General features: G+C 42.8%; 1 protein-coding gene across 4 annotated transcripts in view; it reads right to left on the bottom strand.

Moving 5' to 3' along the window:
* Window positions 1-512: 512 nt before the first annotated feature.
* The window catches only part of PIK3R1 (phosphoinositide-3-kinase regulatory subunit 1), a 96373-nt gene continuing 77371 nt past the window's right edge, over window positions 513-19514 (bottom strand). For 2 of the 4 annotated variants that reach the window (XM_040262645.1, XM_040262647.1), the window contains exons 8-16: window positions 9096-9198; window positions 8459-8557; window positions 8168-8348; window positions 7773-7898; window positions 6899-7041; window positions 6516-6692; window positions 6349-6417; window positions 5501-5671; window positions 513-4655 (exon numbers count right to left, since the gene is read on the bottom strand). In XM_040262645.1, coding sequence (XP_040118579.1) covers window positions 4466-4655; window positions 5501-5671; window positions 6349-6417; window positions 6516-6692; window positions 6899-7041; window positions 7773-7898; window positions 8168-8348; window positions 8459-8557; window positions 9096-9198 — 1259 coding nt within the window. In that variant the 3' untranslated portion in view covers window positions 513-4465. Of the gene's footprint in view, window positions 4656-5500; window positions 5672-6348; window positions 6418-6515; window positions 6693-6898; window positions 7042-7772; window positions 7899-8167; window positions 8349-8458; window positions 8558-9095; window positions 9199-10605; window positions 11426-12561; window positions 12994-19514 lie in introns of those variants that run through there. The other 2 variants (XM_040262649.1, XM_040262648.1) reach the window with 2 other exon arrangements.

The following is a 19514-nucleotide window of genomic DNA, read 5'->3' as shown; positions in this document are numbered from 1 at the left end:
ATGGTTTACATATATCGACTAGATGCTATAATGTGAAAGCAGAATCTAGAGTGCATCTTTGTTTCCTGTCTGGAGCTCCATGTCACCTTTCTGGGCCGCACAGTGCCTCACAGGACCCCTGTGCTGTGGCTGGCCCACATATGCAGCCCGGAGAACAAAGGGACGAAGAGGTTACTTTCACCAACCAGTTTTTAAGAATGATTCTGCAGCTTTGGAGATGGACGGTGAACTGGAGGGATTGACAGTGATTACGTTTTCTTAGAGCAAGAGCAGCGCCTTGAAATGACGTTACCTAGAGCTATGTCTTTCCACCATTAAGGATATAGTGAAATGACGTAAGTGACACTGACCCACCGTTCACGTGACCACTCCTGTTTCTCTCACTGGACAAAAACGAGATAATGACAGTGCCAGGGTGGGTGGGAGACTATAGGAGATGCAACATCATTAACGGAAAGAGGAAGAGCGTTTTAAAAAGTTCTTTGGTGATTGCTGAAATTTCAAACTATGACTTCAGTTTCAAAACAACCTTTATTCTGTTTGAAGACCTAATACAATGCATTAAAGCAACTTAAAACAACAAGACATAGCTCCATTGAACCTATAGCTTGAACATGTCAAGGAGGCACAGTCCCCCCGCCCCCCGCCCCAGGTGCCTTGTAAAGGCAAAATTACAGCTGACCGTGACAACCTCCCTCTCGTCAAAAGACCAACTTTATTTTAACAATGTCATAGAAACAGATTTGTAAAAACATCGAACAGATCGTAGCTTTAAAAAATACACACATATAAATGAGCTATTTTTGTTTTGCCTTTTTTTTTTTTTTTAATAGCAGCATCCTGGGCAGCTAATGCTCTCTCATGGTGACAAGCTCAATGTTAAGTTGGTTAGTGTTTCCAATGAGCCCAATTCTGTTCATACTAGTCATTTACACTAGTAATTTAACTAGATTTCTGAAAAATAAGAATTTGGCATTTCAGAACTTTGTCTCATGTGAGGCATTGTGCTATAAACTGCCCCTTTCTTAAATGACCCTAAACTCTAGTTTCAGGGTCTGCTTTCCAACTGACTTGGATACCATGCATAGCAGAAGCACAGTTGTTAGAACCAGCAGAATTTTTCTCCCAAAAAGGAACATCAGTAGGACTTCCCAAACACGTTACTAGTTCATAACCAGCTATATGACAAAGCAATTTGTTCCGCACAGTGACAGCTCACATTAACACATTTGACTTGACACACTGAGAACGAGGATTTCCAAGTTCAGTGAGCCACGTAGACCAGCTACCCAAAAGGAGTAACTTTCAAACAACAGAAAAAAAAGCCAAAGAATTATGAACTTCTCACTCCACTTGCAAACAATTTTCACCTTTGTTAAGACAAAACAAAACAACTTCAAAGAAAAAAACCCCATACACATATACAAGAATTGTACTAGACATTGTCTCGTTATGTACTTGAACTCAACGACTGTGGATGTTTTGGCTGAAAGGTGTACTGGAAACAGTCCATGCACATATACATATATACATATATCAAGGGCCGTGAAGTTGTCCGATGTTGCAAAAACAAGTTTTCTGCCTTTTCCACATGGTTGTGATTTTCCCCTTGTAATTTCAGGTCGCAGTGCTCCCACTTCTACAGCCCCATCACAGCCTCTCTGCAGCTTAGCTTCTGGCTTTTACCTTCAGGATGCTACACCGGGTGGGGAAAATCAACACCTGGATGTAAGCATGTACCAGGAATGCCTCTGCCATTTACACTCATAAGCCACTCAGTGTTGTCAGATGAATGGTTGGACTCAAAGAACCCTGCTGGTCAAACATCTACAAAAACAGATGTGATGGCATGCTATACACTATCAATAAGGCGTCGGGCCAGAGGCATAGCATCCTAGGTAAGGTGTGACTCGCTGTGATAGGAAATCATGAATTCTGCCTTTGCTGTTCAAAGAAAATTTATGCTCACGAGATGTAAAAATGAGGCAAGTGCCTAATACCATGCCATCTCGCAAAGTGTTGAAGCAAAAAATGTGAACAGAATGGTAGCTTTTCCACGAAATACTCCATCTCAGATATTTTAGAAATTAAATGAAAGTTACTTAATAATAATATACATGGATGTGCTATCAAAAAAGGAATAAACCTAGTTGATAAACCACTGTTAACTAATGGCTGGGCTTCTGTATGACATGGAAGGATAGTTGTAAAGCAGACACTCCTAGACTAAAACTAGGGGAATCATCAATTATCTGGAGATGAAAGGGAGATGGTCAGGTCAGTACAGTCAAGTTTGAGGACTGACAGTCTGGCTTTAAGACTGACTATTGCTCTTGATATGAGTAGCTTCATGTAAAAAGGAAAAAAAAAAATACATTCTAGTTAAGTTAGCTGCTGGACTGATCCTTTCAAAGGAACAACATTAAAAACAAAACAAAACTCCTTACCCCAGTAGTTGGAAGGAAAGAGAAACAAAGCTGTGGAGAATCTAATATTGAGCAAGAAGTACTGAAGTTGTAAGATTCCATTTTAATCGCCCCTTTATTCCTTCCAGTGCAGGTACAGTTCCCACTAAACTGAAAGGCTTTTACACACATAAGTTGGGGGCACAGACCTCTTGCTCTTGCGGTAAGTTGGAAAGAATACTCTAACAATGCCTCCCTCTTCCCCACAGTGAAGTATAACACATACAATTACTTGGGTGAATGAGGACTGTTACTGATTCCTACAATGGCCATGGCTTCGACAAGCTCCCCACAATCGGGGCAGGGACAATGAGGACCATGTGAGGCTTTCTGATCTAAGCTGAATGGAAAGCTAGGAAAATAGCAGATAGCCAGATAAAAATATCTTCTTCATGCTTTTTCTTAACATGGATGTTGGCTGGTGGTTAATGGGTCGTCTAATGTTAAAGAGAGACAGGTTTTCTAAATGCAGCAATGATATTTTGAAATCAGTGTTTCCAACAAGGATGAACACTGCTCAAAGACCCTGCCTGCCTTCCTAAGAACTAGCGTTCCAGTAGGTTTGTAATCGTCATGAGGGCATAGTAAGTAGCAGATCAAAGTGGGAAGAGACTTCACTTTGCAGTGATCCACTTCTCCGTAATCACAAAAGAGAAAGTGCATGCCATCTCGCCAACCCTCCCCCACCCCACTTGTACAACCCTTTGCTACATCCCCCTCCCTAGATTCAAGAAGTTCACAATTCTTTACGAAACAAACATTGCCAGGTACCGTATCTTAAGTCTTGAAACAACATTGTTGAACTCAGCGATACTTTGTCATATTCATATATCTTTTTTTTTTATTGAATAAAGCAGCTTTGAAGCTTATCAGGCACTGCCCAACAAAACATTTAGTCCAAAAAAAATCTGTTATGAACTTTTTAACCTTGGGCTAACAGCCAAGTACTCTGTACAAGAAAAACTGTAAAATATTTCATAGTTTTAATTCTGAAGCCATTTTTTTTAAACTGGCATCCTGTACATTTCTTTAAAAAAAAAAAAAAGGAAATGAGTAACAAAATGAATATTAACAAAAAAATCAGGGACAGTATTTTCAAGCAACAAAAACTGGGGCAGGGGAAGCTTATTCTGAAGGTACATTTAAAACAGATAACAACAGTGAAAATTAAGAATTGCATAGCACTGTGAATTTAGCCTTCAGCACAACAAAACAGAAGCTATTTGGTATTGATACAAATCCATCTATTTGATAGTTAGTCATCCAATAGTATGTACAGATTTTATATACTAAATGTCATTTTGAAGTCCTGTTTTCAAAGCTCCATTTCTCTGTTGGTGGGTCTTCTTGGTTTGAGAATTTCAACAAAACACTTTCTGGCACTCTGCTACAACAGAATTTCCTATGAACGCACGGAGCAGACGTTCCCTCAAGTGTTCCCTGCGAGCGCAAGTGCCTTTCTGCTACATATCGGTTCATTTCGTTAGAAAATGAAATAATCCACAGTGCAGTGTGTCTGGGGGCCACCGTGCAGGGCAACACCCAGGCTGGACCGAGTGACCCCAGGCTCGGGCTCATCAGCCCATCCCTGCTCTGGTCTCCAAGGTCCCAACTCTTGAGCTGGTAAAGCTTCTGAAAGCACGAACAAGCACCATGGTTAAAGGCCTCTTTGTCCCTGCACGCAGAGATTTTTGCATTTCTTTTTCTCTTTGTGTGTGGTTGTGGCTTTAAATTAAACCAAAAAAAACCAAAAACCCAAAACAGAAAGAGGGAAGAGAGGAAGGCTGACGAAGCACTCCAGACGAGGAATGGCGGCTGTCCGGCGCGTGGCCCTGCGGTGCATCTTCCCTTCCTGCCGTGGGGTCGAAGGCTCGAGTCCCATCTGAAGACAGGCGGCTGGGTGTCCGCAGCTCAGTTCCCAGGTCAGGCTGCAGGGGAGCCCTGTGCTTGCCGGAGGCCTTGGGGAGTCGAGGGTGAGGAGCAGGCTGGAGGGTGGCCCTTCATCGCCTCTGCTGCGCGTACACCGGGTAGGCTAGTGTGACGTTCAGGGAGTCGTTGTGCTGCACGAGGGACGTGTGCTGGTAGTGCAGTACGAGCTCCTTGAGCGAGCTGTACAGGTTGTAGGGCTCGGCAAAGCCGTAGCCCGTGGCCGTCTTGTTGATGACGCAGTGCTTGACCTCACCGTCCACCCTGCATGGGGGAGAGATCACACGGGCAGCTAAGGGAAGAGCGCTGTGCAAAGGCACACCCGATGCTGCCTGAGCTCTGGACTGGGGGCCTTGTCCCCGCGCTCCTCAGTGGCTGGGGGATTTGAGGAGGTGACCAGCTTCACTGAGCCGCTGGATGGTCATTTGGCATACCTCTCCATCTACTCTAAATTCTCCTATTGCCTCGTCCTCATTCAAGGTCTTTTCCCTTCCTCCCTGTGGCAGTGGTCCTCTGCTTACACGGAGGGACATGATAAGCTAGAAAATACCCGAGAGCCTTTCCCTTCAGCAGGCCACTAATGTTAGTGACCCAACCTCTCCCCCTTCATGGTACTCCCCAGACTATGCAAATAAACAGAGGAAGACCGGCCCTAGGAGGCAAGTGTCTTCTCTTGGGTGTACTGATGGCAGGGACAGTGAGCACAGCCCTTTCTCTTACCGTTTCAACCTGTCCCTGATGGGGACTTTACCTGTTGGTGCTTCCACATGAATCTCCTCAGATTTTAACTATACGGAAGCCCCCAAACAGCAAGTATGGCTGTTTGCATTTTAAAGATGAAAAACAAAAGACTTCTCTTGATGAGACAGTTGCTGAACTGCCGCCCAGAGCCCCAGTTTTCCACCAGAAGAGCAGCTTTCTTCCTACTGGCCCTCTGAACAGATACTCCTGCTTGGATGTTCAAATATTAGGCTTTATTTCCTCTTCTACACTATCGTAATGCGTGACAGTTAGAACTTTTTCAAATCCTTGCCCCCAAGGTTGGCTGGCTGGCTGGAATACTTCCTTGAGGCGTTTCCCAAGACAGATAATTGGCTGGAGATACATACACCACAGAGCAGGCATAGCAGCCCTGTTTACTGCTTTCCCGGACAAGAAAAGTGCCGTCTCGCTTCCCTCGCAACAGGTTTTCAGCTTTGTTTCGGTTGCTGCTTCCAACATTCCAAGTCTTCTCGTCATGGTGGGGCAAATCCTCATCATCTTCTACCAGCGAATATTGGCTGAAAAGGTGGAAGAGGAGGCTTCTGAGTGAAGTGCGCGTGGCGGCCACTCGCTGCCCCTCGCCTGCCTGTCGCCTCGACCTACTTCCTGCCTCTGCTCTGCGGGGCTGACTCAACCAGCTCCTCGGGCCTGAGCTTCCTCATCGAGTTTAGCCTTCAACCCCCTGAACAAAGTTAGCAGCACTAAGTGAGACTCTTCCTGTTTTCAAGTCGGCAACTATGCTCAGCTACCTGGGCAGAGAGGCCGGCATTAACCAATCCTGTTTGTCCAGTTTAGATCAGGAAATTGACTGACTAGGAGGAACGCCAATTTTTAAATAATTGAAACAAAAGGTATACATAAGCTTTAAAAATATACTAAACAGCAGTTGTCTCCCTCCCAACTCCCCTCTGACTGTTCCCAAAATATGTCGGGATTTTCCAGATGGTTCTGGGGCTTCATTATGGACACAGCGTCACTTATCCCCAGCCTATGGTGGGAGTGGGGAGGTGGTGCGGATAAATCTACATTCTCCTTTGCTAAACTTTCCTTTTTGAAAATTCTGGGTAATGAGACTGATGTATTTTCTCCTACAGGATAGTCCATTCCTCACTTGCTCTGCAGACAAAGCAAGTCGTGCATTTTCCTCAAAAGAAAAAAACACCCGTGCCCACTCCCATCTGTACTAACTACTTACTCTTCAGTGTTTTCATTGCCCAGCCACTCGTTCAATTTCTTCTGCCGAACACCTTTCTGAGTCAACCACCTGGAAAAGAGTTTTAAAAAGAAAATGCATTAGGAACCGATCCTTTATTTTCGCAATTACCTATCATGCATGGGCAGGATTCCACTTCCAGTACGTACATCAAGTATTGGTCTCTTGTCTTTCTTAGCTGAATGAGGTCTGGTTTAATGCTGTTCATGCGTTTGTCAATCTCACGATACTCAGCCGCCTGCTTCTTCAAGTCCTCTTCCAATCTCCTTCTACTGTCGACAATTTCACTGATTCGAGACTTTAACTTTTCGTAATTATGCATAATCCTGTAGGCAAGAGAGATGCATCTGTAATTACCTGGAGAATCATGAAAGTTCCCCCAAGGTTTCAGTATTGATTCCCAGCAGTTTGCCTCAGGTGAAGAATGCTTTCTCTCCCTGTCACTTCAGAAATAGAGGTCACCTTTAGACAGTGTAAGAGAATTGTGGTGAGCTCAAGCACAAGGGCAATGAAGCCTTCCCAGGCCACCAACCTTTGGATTTCCGTCTCATTGCCTTCACGTTTGAACTTTTCTATGTATTCTTTGCTGTACCGCTCCTGGGTTTGGCACTGTTCTTCAAATATTTTTATGGTTTCATTAAATGCTTCAATAGCTGTTCTTTTCATTTGGATTTCCTGCAACACAAATTTTAATAAGACAAGGTCATTCCTTTCACAAAACACACACTTTCTTACGGCAAGACACTACTAGAGACAATTGATTGGCACTACTATCTGACATGTAAGTCCTGTGTTAGCAAGGTAGGACTCTAATTCATAGAGCTCCTTAAAATAGTATCAGAGAAGCACACATTTCCTTTGGAGAATTTTCCCAGTCTATGGAAGATGATTGCTTGACACTTTGCTACAGTTTTCATCTTTTTTTAAAAACCATTCCACTTTTATCAGCAGTTTATGGCATCCTTCTGCTCCCTCTGGCGGTCCCAGATATGTGATGGCCTAGAGGAGATTAAGCCTCTAGGAAAACAAGGCAGTAAATGTAGCCTCAACCTTTCACTGCAGCAGGACCTACCTATCATGGTTAAATCCCCATTTCAGAGATTAGACAAGTCTGTAGAACTTCCAGTTATTATTAGCTTTTACTCTAAAGAGAATTCTGCAATCAGCAATTATGTCAAATCAACTTAATTTATTATTCTGATACTGACAGGCTTCATTTAAAAGGTTTAGAGATATAGTAAGTAAGTACTAGAATAATCAACAGTGATTCACAAATAAATGATCTCTCTCCTCTATTGCCAGAAAAGAACATTTTACAGTCTTTTTTGGAAGCTGAATATAACATGCACTTGATTCTAATAATTAAGAACTCTACAGTTTTAATGTGATTTTCACAGAAAACTCACCTGGGAAGTTCGGGTATAGTCTTCATATAATCTATCATATTCCCGACTTTTTTCTTGAAATTGAGTGTTATATTCATGTAATTTTTTCCCTACAGCTTCAATATTATCTTCTTTGACAACTTGATCCTGGAAGGATTATAGAGATTGGAAGAAAAAGGGAAAAATAAATTCAGTTGATAAGGTACTTTTAAATGACCATTGTTGGGAGGATTTTTCCACATCAGATATTTTGTTATGGTATTTTATTGTTAAAGTATTTTATATACTTGTGATCACAAAATTAGAGTTTGAAAGTTTTTTGAGTTTAATGACATGGAAATCATCTGCCTCAAAATATTTTCTAAGCAATAAAAGAATCTTTTACAAATATTATAGTAACATGGGTATGTGATTACCTGTTGGTATTTGGATACTGGATAAAGTAATTTCACATCCAGTTTGGGATTATACTGAGCTAGAGATTCATTCCGGTAGTGGTTTATTAGTTCAACCACAGAGTTGAAGGTTAATGGGTCAGAGAAGCCATATTTCCCATCTCGGTGAAATATTTTGATTAATTTGTTATTTCCTCCTTTCCTGCAAAGGCAATATAAAAATAATGGCATTAGAATTCTCTTTAAAAAAAAAACAAACAAACCCCAGTATGTTCTACTATCACCTTGAACATGCCACGTGCCCTAACTCACCTTAGTGTAAGAGTGTAATCCCCATGCATTTTAGTAGATGCGTCTCGTACCAAAAAGGTCCCATCAGCTGTATCTCGAAGTTTTTCATTCACTTCTTCCCTGAAGTGAAAAGAACATGAGACAATGCTCACCTCGAAGATTTGATGGTTCTTGAGTTATATTTTTTAAAGGCATTTTCAGAATTAACACCCCAGTCACTCTGAACAAATCAGCACAGAAAATCATGATCCCCAAAAGGTTTCCTCTTTATTCCCCTCAAAAAAAAAGAAAAAAAAAAGCTTAGACTGAAAATGTCACTTCATTATGTTTAACGTTAATTCTGAGAGTTTTCGTCTAATAAAGAGAGTGACTTTACACTCTGCCTTGAGGCAGTGCCACTTCACCCTCCTGCCTCCCTGACATCTCTGTCAATAATGAACCTTCTCGGGTATTTAATTTCCTGTGGCATCCAGCACCCACAGCTCCCCAGAGCTCAGTGACCTCTATGGTCGTCTCTGGAAGGGAACCAACTATGCTTCATGCTTATGTTGGATGATATCCTAAAAATGGAATTTAGCAAGCTGGTGCTTTTGCTTTTCTTTCTCTTCCTCTAAACTCCCCAGCTCTGCTGAAAAAGTCAGAGTCTCTATAGCCTTACCTCGAGATATCTCCCCAGTACCATTCAGCATCTTGTAAAGACATATTGTTATTCATACCGTTGTTGGCTACAGTAGTGGGTTTTGGTGGTTTGGGAGGCAGTGCTATAGATGGAGGAGAAAGAAAAAGTTTTGCAATCCCAACTGTAAATAAACATTTAAAATTCTACCCAAGTTCCCTTAGATAAATAACATTTTCATGTAGAAAAGATTAGCTATGAAACACAGCAGTAATGTACAAGTCCATGAAACTTTTTTTTTTTAATCAGAAATTTTTGACTACAGATTAAAATTTTAAAAACGAGCTTAGAGACTAGCAAATAAAATGGGCTGGCCATGTAAATGAACTTCAAAGTAAATCCAGAGTCACAACATCTTCTACTTTTAGGTTTGAGTTGTATTAAAGTTTCATATCTGGTCAAATCTAGCTAAAGTAAGAAACCAGGAACAGAGCAGCAGGAGGAATCACATGGCTTGGTTTTAATTTCCTCCTCTTATTTAATTATAAAAGACAAATTTCCTTTCTGTCCTCCACAAATGCCGCTGCGGTAATAAAAAAGCTCATCTACGGAGCAATATGTTTTAAGAGGAGGAATTGGGTTTCTCTAATCTTAGTATTTCAGGCACTGTTCTGCCAAATGCCACTTGAAGAGACTCCTCTGTGACCTCAATCTCTTTAGTATTCATGTTAATATTCTATTGGATAACTATGCTCTATATTATGCCAAGACTGATTAAAAACCATATCCCCTCTTCCTCAATGTCAAATCAGTATTCATATACCAACTGGTGACAAAAAAAAAAAGACTGCAGTATTTCTGAATTTCTTAATTGGGAGGAAGGCTGAAATAATTGAGAAAGTAAAATAAGTCTAGGATATCTTGCTAAATTCTAAGTCACAAGTTTTAAAGCACCACTGTTACATTTTAAGCAAAAATTATTTCAGTAGTCTAGCAGGTATATCTTATAATGCCTAAGACTCAATAATGGAAAGCCAACTTCACTCACTGCAGTATCTTAAAAGAAGAGAGAGCAGACAAAGTCTCAACATTTGATTCAGAATAGTTTCAGGGCACCAAGGACTGAGTTGCAATCACTGCTACATTTGACATGCTTTCTAAAGCACCGAGTGTTATCACTGCAAAGTACCACACTGTTCTCAACCACTGTCAGAAAAGAAGCACCAAGGATGCAGCCTTTTAATTAAAGGAACAATACACAACAATATAACCCAAATAGCAAACGAGCTCGAGTGACAAAAGACACAGGTGAAAAACTGGAATCCGATTTATATCCATTCAACTAAGAAAAAGCATTTACCCAACACAGCCTGACCTGCTTGCTTCCACAGGCAGTCAAACCATTTGTTTCATTTTCACACTGTGAGCAAACTCATTAAATTAGAACAAATTAATAAAAACAGACATCCAAAGAGGAGCTGTTAATAGCAGTTGTCAAAAAAATTAAATGCCACAACATTAACCAGTTCTCTAAAGAATACTGCAGTATTACCTGGTGGATCCATTTCTATATAAAACATCAAGTCTGTGCCACAATTTATATCTGTCTTAGCATATTCTAAATCCAGGTCTTCCATATTCCAAACAGTGTTGTACATTTGTGCGAGAGTTTCCTTGGCTGAGCTCAGTTTTAAGAAAAGAGTCCGGCTTTCTTTGTAATGGTGTCTTGGAATTCATTTTAAAACCTATAAGGGGCTGCACTGTAACCTATGACATCACACACCCCAGCCAATCAAGTCACAAAAATGTCACCAGACCACTCCTGCTTCATCATTTCTCTTCCCTAACAGCCTTAACACAGCCCCGACCTCACGAAGATCCTACATTTGACAGAGCTGCAATGTGTAAACGCTCTTCGTTTCAAAAAGGTGTTTAATCTGACTGTTCTTCTTGAGCCGTGAGTTTTCTAATTCCTTTTTTATTGCTCCTTGCAGCATGGTATGCTCCACTGTTGGCAGGCTGACAAAAGCTGATATGCAGCCGCACGTAGCTGCCCCCCCCTGCTGCCTCCCCCTAGTGCATCTGCGTTTATAGATAGCCTGATCATGTCTTGGTTTAAAAATCTTACAAAGGCATCCAAATGGTATACTTAAGATATGTTTTACAGTCCTAAAATGCCTCCGATATATATTAAGAGCAAGAAGGATCAAGAACTCTCTGGATATTTCATGCACTCAGAACTTATACACTGTCACAAATGTACTACATTAGAAAGCACAATTAAAAGAAAATGTAGAGGCAAAAATCTCTATTAAACACTGCAGCTGAAACTAGACTTTATAGAATATGGAATGCAACCCCCCCAAAAAAAGACTGGCCATATATCAGAATGCAGAGTACAGGCAGAGTTATCTTTGCAAAGTATTTCTCACTGATGAGCCCATCTTCAGATTTACTGTGCTAAATACTGCTTGAGGGGGTGGGTGATGTAATCACTGGGGGGGGGGTCCTTTTTTTCTCCCCTTCCATCTCAAATGCCTCACTTTGGGAAGAAATATTATTATTCCTTCTTAGCAGTATTTAATGTAAAGAAATCAACTCCCCTATAAATCTAAATGCTAGTTCTTCTATAATGAGCAGGGAAGAAGGAAGAAAAGGTTTCCCTCACCCATGGTAAATGTAGCTAATTTAAAAAACTACAGTGGGCTGTGTGATCTGCGTACGTGTGCCTGTCACATATTTCTGTGACAATTTAAAGAACACAGAAGCCCTTGAAATTTATTCTTAGAAGTTCTGTCAAATTTGGAATCATAAAATATATAGAAATAGCAAAGGCAAGGCAGTCTCTGAGCACTGCTCACGTGTCCCTCTTCCAGCTTATTTCATTTTCCCACTAAGGAGGAAGGCAGATGCATCCTACACCCTCCCACCCTCTCTCACTCACATGCTCTCTTTGCTTAAAGCTTAAGTAACCCGAAATGCAAAGGCAAATGGTAAAAGTGATGGGGGGGAGGGATAAGCCCTCAGAAAAAAAAATTTTTTTTGAGTTTAATAAAAATGTTGACCCAAGTCCTCCCAGCAGCTACGGACAGCGCGACAGCCCCAAGGGCTTCCCCCACCCCATGCCTTTGGACGCACTTGGTGCAAACCGGTCCTGCCGCTGGAGCCCATGTGGCAAACAGACCCGGGAGGCGGGCAGGGAAACAGGTGACTTTTCACGTCTCTCCCAGGCCTGGCCAGACCCCAACTTCCAGACCAGCACTTGGTAATTACCTTCCCTCCCCATTTCCAACCGGAGCCCCATCTTTCCCTCACACTGTCCCAAGGAAATGGGAGAGTGGTTCCCCCAATCTCCCATCTGCCCTCCTCATGCAGTGCTTACTATCGCTCCCTCTCACCCTGGGACACACACACACACAAACTGTAGAAATGAACCTTCCAAAAGAGTCCCCCCAAAACAGTGCAAAAGCCAAGGGACAGAACAGTGCACAAATGAAAGGCAACTTACTTTGCAGGTTATGCATGTCAACGGTTTCCCCTGGAAATGCTTGTATCCAGCAATGGAAAAAAAAAAAAAAAAAAAAATCCCCAAACCGATTCCTCCAGCCAGGCGGCGCAGGACTCCGAGACTTGTCGGCCCGCGGCAGCGCCGCTCAGCGCCCGCAGCCCGCGCAGAAGCCGGCCGCCGGGGGTCGGGGGTGCGCCGGCGAGAGAAGGAGCCGGGGCGCTCGCACGTCCCTCTCAGATAAAGATCGCGGCTTCATGATTAACTCGGGCAGGTTCAAATATTTGCTGAGCTAGGGATTTCGGGTGGGGGAGGGGAGCCCAAGTCCAAGTTGTCATCATCGGCTAACAAGTGGCCAGTGCCAGCCCGGGTCCTCCTCCTCCTCCTCCTCGCCGAGGAAGTGAGAAGGCCATTGTCAGGGGGCCTAAAATAGGTTCTCCACAGGCTGCGGCGGCAGCGCGGCTTGCAGGCTCATGGGGCTCAAGTGGCCACAGCGCAGCGAGGCACTAGGCGCTGCCAAACACAGGAAGTGGCTGAGCTAGTTCAGCAAAAAATAGAATCAAAGCCTTGCTTGTAAAGGCCTGAACCTCTCTCCGAAGGGCCCAGAACACCGTGCCTCGCTCGCGTCCACCTCCTCCCACGCACCAGCACAGACAACCCTGCAGGTGTCACGCACGGGGAGCCCCCAGGGGAGCCCCCCAGCAGGGAACAGGGTTACAAACTGGTCCACAAGAGGAGGCTCCTAGGGCAGAGTGACTGCGTGGCCACAGTAAGTGCCAGAGTATTAAAGATACACTCAGATAAAAACTGTACTCTGCATTTGTTTGTATGGAGTCAACTTCAACTCCCGTTAAAATGGTCATAAAAATGCATACTCTACAGGGAGCAAAGAGTAGGAGGGCAAGGAGGTGGCACCCCATGCTAGAGGATTCTTTTCTCTTTACTTGATAAAAGTTGCAAGGAACCAAACTTAGGACCCTTGGCTTCTATTAAAAAAACAAACCTAAAATTCGGCCAAAGAAAATTTTCACTCACATCAGCACAGATGGCTTTACTGTTATCTCAAGAACCTTAACCCAGTGTAAAATCACAGAATCACTAGCTTGAAAACCAGAGCAAAATTCAGAGATCACTTTAAGGAATTCCCTCCTACTATAACACACACACATTTGAAAACCAGAACACTTGCTAGAAGGTGAAAACAAAATTTAGAGATCACTTCAAGCAATTCCCTCCTACTACACACACACACACACACACACACACGCCTGAAAACCAGAACACTCGCTTGAAAACCAGAACAAAGTTTAGAGATCACTTCAAGCAATTCCCTCGTACAACACACACACACTCTTCTGATCCAGAGTGAAGTGGTTTGCATAAGATTATAGCACTAGTCCTAAACTCCTTTTTGGTCCTAAACTCCTTTTTCTCCACCCACTGGCCCTGCTCTTTACTTCCCTCTGCCAGAGAAAGTAAAAATTAACAAGTGAAACTGAAGTTAATTTCTTTTAAGCCACATGCAAAAAACCACACCTAGAACAAAACTGACTTTTTTTTGTTTCCTATTTTTAATTTTTTAAAAAAGCTGCCTTCTAATTATCTTCGAAGAAACATGCATTCTGTGATACTCTTAGACTCTATACGAGAAGGTGACATGCAATGTCAAAGGTCATATGCAATGATAAAGGAAGATCTAAGTGCTGACCCAGAGTCCAAAAGAGAGGAACCAGCTTCAGAATTATTGCAATATCTGGGAAATGCTGCCAAACTCACAACGAGAGTGATTTTACAAGCTCTGCTTTGGTGCAATTGATAGAATATGAAGCACCTACTTTTCCAGTGGGGGGAAAATTAGTCTATAAGTGAATTTCCTAGCTCCTGCCAGCTGATTACAGACATAGGGTTAGTTCAGAGAATAACCTTGCATCCTGAGTTGCATAATCTTGCCCTACCTTTAAAAAAAAAAAAAAAAGTTTTTCTAAAGCTTGGGAATCTTGGAAACATCAGTAACTCAGGCATATCTGTCTGGATTCACAGGATGTGTCACGTCAAAACCTTTTAAGATTAAAATGTTCTCTAGTCCAACAGTCTGTTTCCCGTGTCAGAAGAAAATTATCCATGGGGAAATAGCACACTACTTATAGAAAATCTTTAAAAAGATTTGAAAACTTTGCTTCAAATTTCTCACGGTATGTACAATCATCTACCATAGAGGTTCTATTAATTACTCAAAAGTATAAGAGTCTCTTCCCATTCAATTTTAGTCAATTTAGTAATCTGCAAAACACATGCTGTTTATTAGTTTAAAAAGGGAGCCCTCTGCTGGTAGAACAGAATCAGTAACTTTGGCTCCAGAGAAAACTTGCTGTGTATTTCACTCATCTCCCACTGTGTTCAAAAGTTCACACAAAAAAACATAACTGCCCAACTGTCATTTAATCTATATGACTCACTAAGAAAAAAACTAATAAATGCACAGATGTCATAACAACCTTGGAAATATTTTACACATGCCTGCTAAACTCTTGTAAGAAAACTTTTAATTTCTGAAACCCAGAGATTTCAGAAATCTGGGTTTCCACAATAGAAAACTTACTCAACTGAAAACTAACTTTACCTTCCAGATTCTTCAAAACTCTAAGTCTTAAGACTTTCCCCTTCCTCAAAGTTTTGTAAAACTCATTTCAGAGGCAGAATAGGCCATGTGGCACTACTCAGCAGGTGTGGGCTAGTCAGGAAAAGGTTTCTTAATTGTTAACACAGTGTGAAAGTTCCACACTGAACGCTGAATCTCAAATGTGCCAATCACCATTGAGTTGCCAATGCTCCACAGGCAGCTTTCAACCTGCACAGCTTCCTAAATGGTTTTGTGGGCCACAATTTATGAACAAAAGCCCATTTGAAAAAAAAAAAAAGGGCAGTGAGAAAAAAAATAAACGAACCCAAATCTTCTTTTAAGGGTTCAACTAATGCCTCTTTTCTTAATTTCAACTTAAGACAACTTAGAGTAGAAGGGCCTTTCAGGGTGATACCAGTTCTCCAGTCCACATCCAGGGCTCTTCATGACCCTACACTAAGAAAAATGTCCATTTGACTTTATATATAAACTCAGGTTTACAGATGCACCAAAGTTATACGTTCTATAGACTCGGAAAAGGTGTGCCCATTGCTTAGCAGAAAAAAAAGAGCCCCTTCACAATTTCCCTCTCAGCTGCCCCTTGAGACAAAGAAGGCTGCACTGTGAAAACAAAAGTAAACGTGAACCACAGCCTCCAAGACATGCTCCTGCTGTTCAGAGCACAAATAAACTTCCTATTTTTTGTCAAAACCGAGCACGCCTGGCCTGTTTACTCCTACCCATCTATTAAACACACACAGTTTTTTCAAGGTTTCATTTCTCACCTTCGAAACAAGCCTCTAATGTCAGACCACATTTTAAACCCAATAAAAAATAAATCAGAGAAAAGTAAAACTCTTTGAAAGTCATTTCCCTCTGGCTTAGTGCTTGCTTTAGTCTTGGTTGCAAACCAAGCCCAGAGCATTTAAAACAAGATTTATGAATCAGGCTCTTCAGGATAAATGTTTTGCAATGCACCAGTGGTTAAAAATTAACTCTGACAGGTGTAGAAGGGCAAGGGGGAGAAAGAAAGTCATTTATTTTCCCTCTGGGCTTGAGGGTGCAATATTAGACTTCAATTATGCTACATTAATATTTCTGAATATATCCGTGAAATCTGAAATATGTCAATACACTTATAATGGGTTTCATTCAAAGGCACTCTGTGTTAAATAGCCCCTGTTTTACCTTAGTTGCCCTATAGAAATCTGCTTTAGCAACCTAAGGATCAAGTAGGGTAAACATAACACAAAGTGATTCAAGAAAACCTGCTGCTCCGCTTTAACCATTTTTGACTTTTAGTAACAAAGAGAACAGCAAACTGTCAACCAAGTTCTAAGAACATACTAGGTGCCTACTCTTTCAAACCTTAGTTTCCCTCCCTATAGGAGAGAAGACTTACTTCACAGGTGTGCTGGTTGCATTAAATGGGTTGGTGTGTAAGAGTTCTCTGACAGTAGGGAACTTTATCAAAGAATTTTTAAAAATTTTACTTGGAGGATTACTATGCTATGCCCAGTTCTACGCTAGAAAGAGCCGAAAAGAAGGCTTTGTCCTTGAGAAATGTAGCCAAGCAGATGAACAGAACACTACTGAACAGCTAAATATAAAAGAGGATGAGGGACTTCAGGACACAAATGTACTGAATGGGTCAAAACCCTGCACATCCAGCAGGGGAGAAGCTCCCCGGGTGCCAAAGAAGAGGATGGCACTGTCAGCGGCTGCTGAGCACTGATACATCGTGCACAGCGACTTAAGGGCACCAGGGCAAGGTGGCAGAGGAGGGCTAGTCCCGAGATCCAGGCGCCTCCACTCACCCGGCTGCACACAGAGCCGAGGGCATCAGCCCTCCAAGCAGTGCGCCCATGGGGCAGCAACTGCCCAGAGAGTGTCCTTTTCAGATCCCCTCCAGCTTTCCAGTGGGGAGTACCGCCTGCTAGGATTTGGACAGCATTAACCAGGAAGCCAGCTTGCGGAGACGGAGCTGAGCACGAGGCCAGCTCCGGCAGGGTCTCAAACACTAGAGCTGACAGGAGGACATTAAAGACACACTATATTGTCACGAGCTTCAGTCCTCCTCACCTCCTTTAATTCTCATAACCATCCCAGGAGAGAGGCATTATTCCCATTTCACAGACTGGAAAACAGTTTGGAAAGGCTGAATGAAGGTCTTGGTGATGAAGCCAGCAAGGAAGCAGCAAGAATTGGAATTCATACACCCGGATCTATCTGACTCACCCTCTTATCTCCATTGCACGGTGTATGAAGCACGACGGAGCAACTTGGAGCCTGATCTCAAAAGCTGTAACAGTTGCACTGGGGCTGTTCCCTATATGTGATCCATGGGCGCAAACGTCACCTATTTTTAATGTATTACTTGCTGGAAACTTCAGAGGACTTTTTGACTGGACACTAACAGCAGCCCTGTTGCCAGTGAAGATTCCCAAAGTCCAGGCGGCAGACAGAGCTGCAGGCTGGTGTCCTGAGCCAGGCCCCCTGCTGCAGACCCAGCCCTGGCTCACACTGGTTGGGGTGGCCCCAGGTGAAACCATCAAGCTCTATGGCCTTCAGGTACAAGCGAAGAGCTGGACAAAACTTTCAGCTCTAAAGCGACACTTTGGATGATGCTGTCACTTAACAGTATTTACTGCTTTTTCAAACCTGGTAAAAATATCGAGCCGTTATTTTTATCCTTTACAATTTATTTTGAATAAATCTTTGAAACTCTTTCAATGAAATGCTATTTATTCTTCCCCCTTTCAAGTTGTACCTATTCTTCAAAGCCCGTTTCAAGTTCTGTGTTGTTCCCTATGAGTTTTTTTCTGTCTATTCAATTACCCTAAAAAGTCACCAATCACATCTCTCAAATTCTTTTTATACTTCCAGTACACGCCCTCCCACCTAGAATTTAATGAGATGCTATGTGCTGATGGGTCTTGTTTGAATTGACACGGTGCCTCACACATCATTAGCTCTGCCTTTCATTTCCAGTTCTAACTGGTAACAACTAGAAAAGGTATCTGTTTGCCCCATAATAGTCTTGCTTGTCCTCCACCCCCCAAATATCATTCAGGCATTCATTTCTATTCACAATAATAAAGTTACTGCAAATGAACGATTTATGACTGTTCCCTGGAGGTGCGCCAGTGTTGTTCTTCCCAGCCCCATGGGACGAGCACGTGTCCGGGTAATAATGAGAGACTCCAGGAAAACATCACGTTCCTACCAAGCCAAGGAAGTCAGTTCTCTAACCCGGGGGTGCCCCAGTAATCATCTACACTGGAGCCATTCCTGAATACAAAGGTGTGAATGATGAGATACTCTCCAGGGGTGGGTGGGCTATTTTTACCAGTGAGAGGCAATGAAGCAACAAGTTAACTCAAAAGGTTCCATATGATTTCCAGAATCACATGAAAGATATCACACAAATGGGGAAATGCCTCCAACTTGGGTTTAAAAATTAATTGGATGCAATCTGGTGGGGAGAGGCTGCATGAGTTCTGGGATAGTCAAGGAAATGTTCAAAGCTTTATCGATCATTTTCAACAGAGCTGACAGAACAAATCCACCCTTGAAATTGGCACACTAAATTCTTAGCAGAAAGATGTAAGTAAGGTCCATGACATAGCAAGCAGTCTTGAGCATGCATGATGAAAAACAGTTACAGAGCAAGCTTTTCTTGGGTGGAATTAGGCTGAAACTGAGAAAGACATTTAGCCAGGTTACATCAGAAGCAGAAGCATCAAACTCCACCACCGATTCTAGTATACCCCGTGCAGTACAAATGCTTGAAAACTCTCATGGAATGAAATTGTTTGTGGGTCTCCGTCAAGCCGGGTCTGGCTTTTCACTTCCATGTTCTCCCCTCTTCTCTGGAGCAGGGTGGGGCGCTGAGAGGACTAGGAACCCCCGCTTTCCTTGCAAGCTGGGCACAGCTCTCCCTGTCTCTGAGATGGACCTCCACAAGAAGCAGGAGGAAATGAAAGATGGCAGCCGATGCTTTGACCCAGGGTCCCGTCCTGTTCCTGCTGGTCCTCTTCCTCTCCACCCTGTGATCAGTCTAGAGGGGGTGGTCTATAAACAGCTCTAGAGCCATGGTCACACTGGCCCACTCCCGCCCCACAGAGTACTTCTAACCTGTCACTGCATCATTTCCTACTGAGCCCAAAGGCAGCCTCTGAACACCAACTCAGAGCTCCCTAACCATTATCGAGTGATCTGAGCAGTCACACAGATGAAACTTTTGGCCAACCCCAAAGTTGGGGCCTGTAGCCCCAGGACTACAGCTCAGGACTACACACCTGGGCCATACCTGTTAACATTCTCTGATGCAGTG

The sequence above is a fragment of the Oryx dammah genome, unplaced genomic scaffold (genome assembly GCF_014754425.2).
Source record: "Oryx dammah isolate SB20612 unplaced genomic scaffold, SCBI_Odam_1.1 HiC_scaffold_20, whole genome shotgun sequence".
Classification (NCBI taxonomy): Eukaryota; Metazoa; Chordata; class Mammalia; order Artiodactyla; family Bovidae; genus Oryx; species Oryx dammah.
This window is presented reverse-complemented; position numbering and strand designations above follow the sequence as displayed.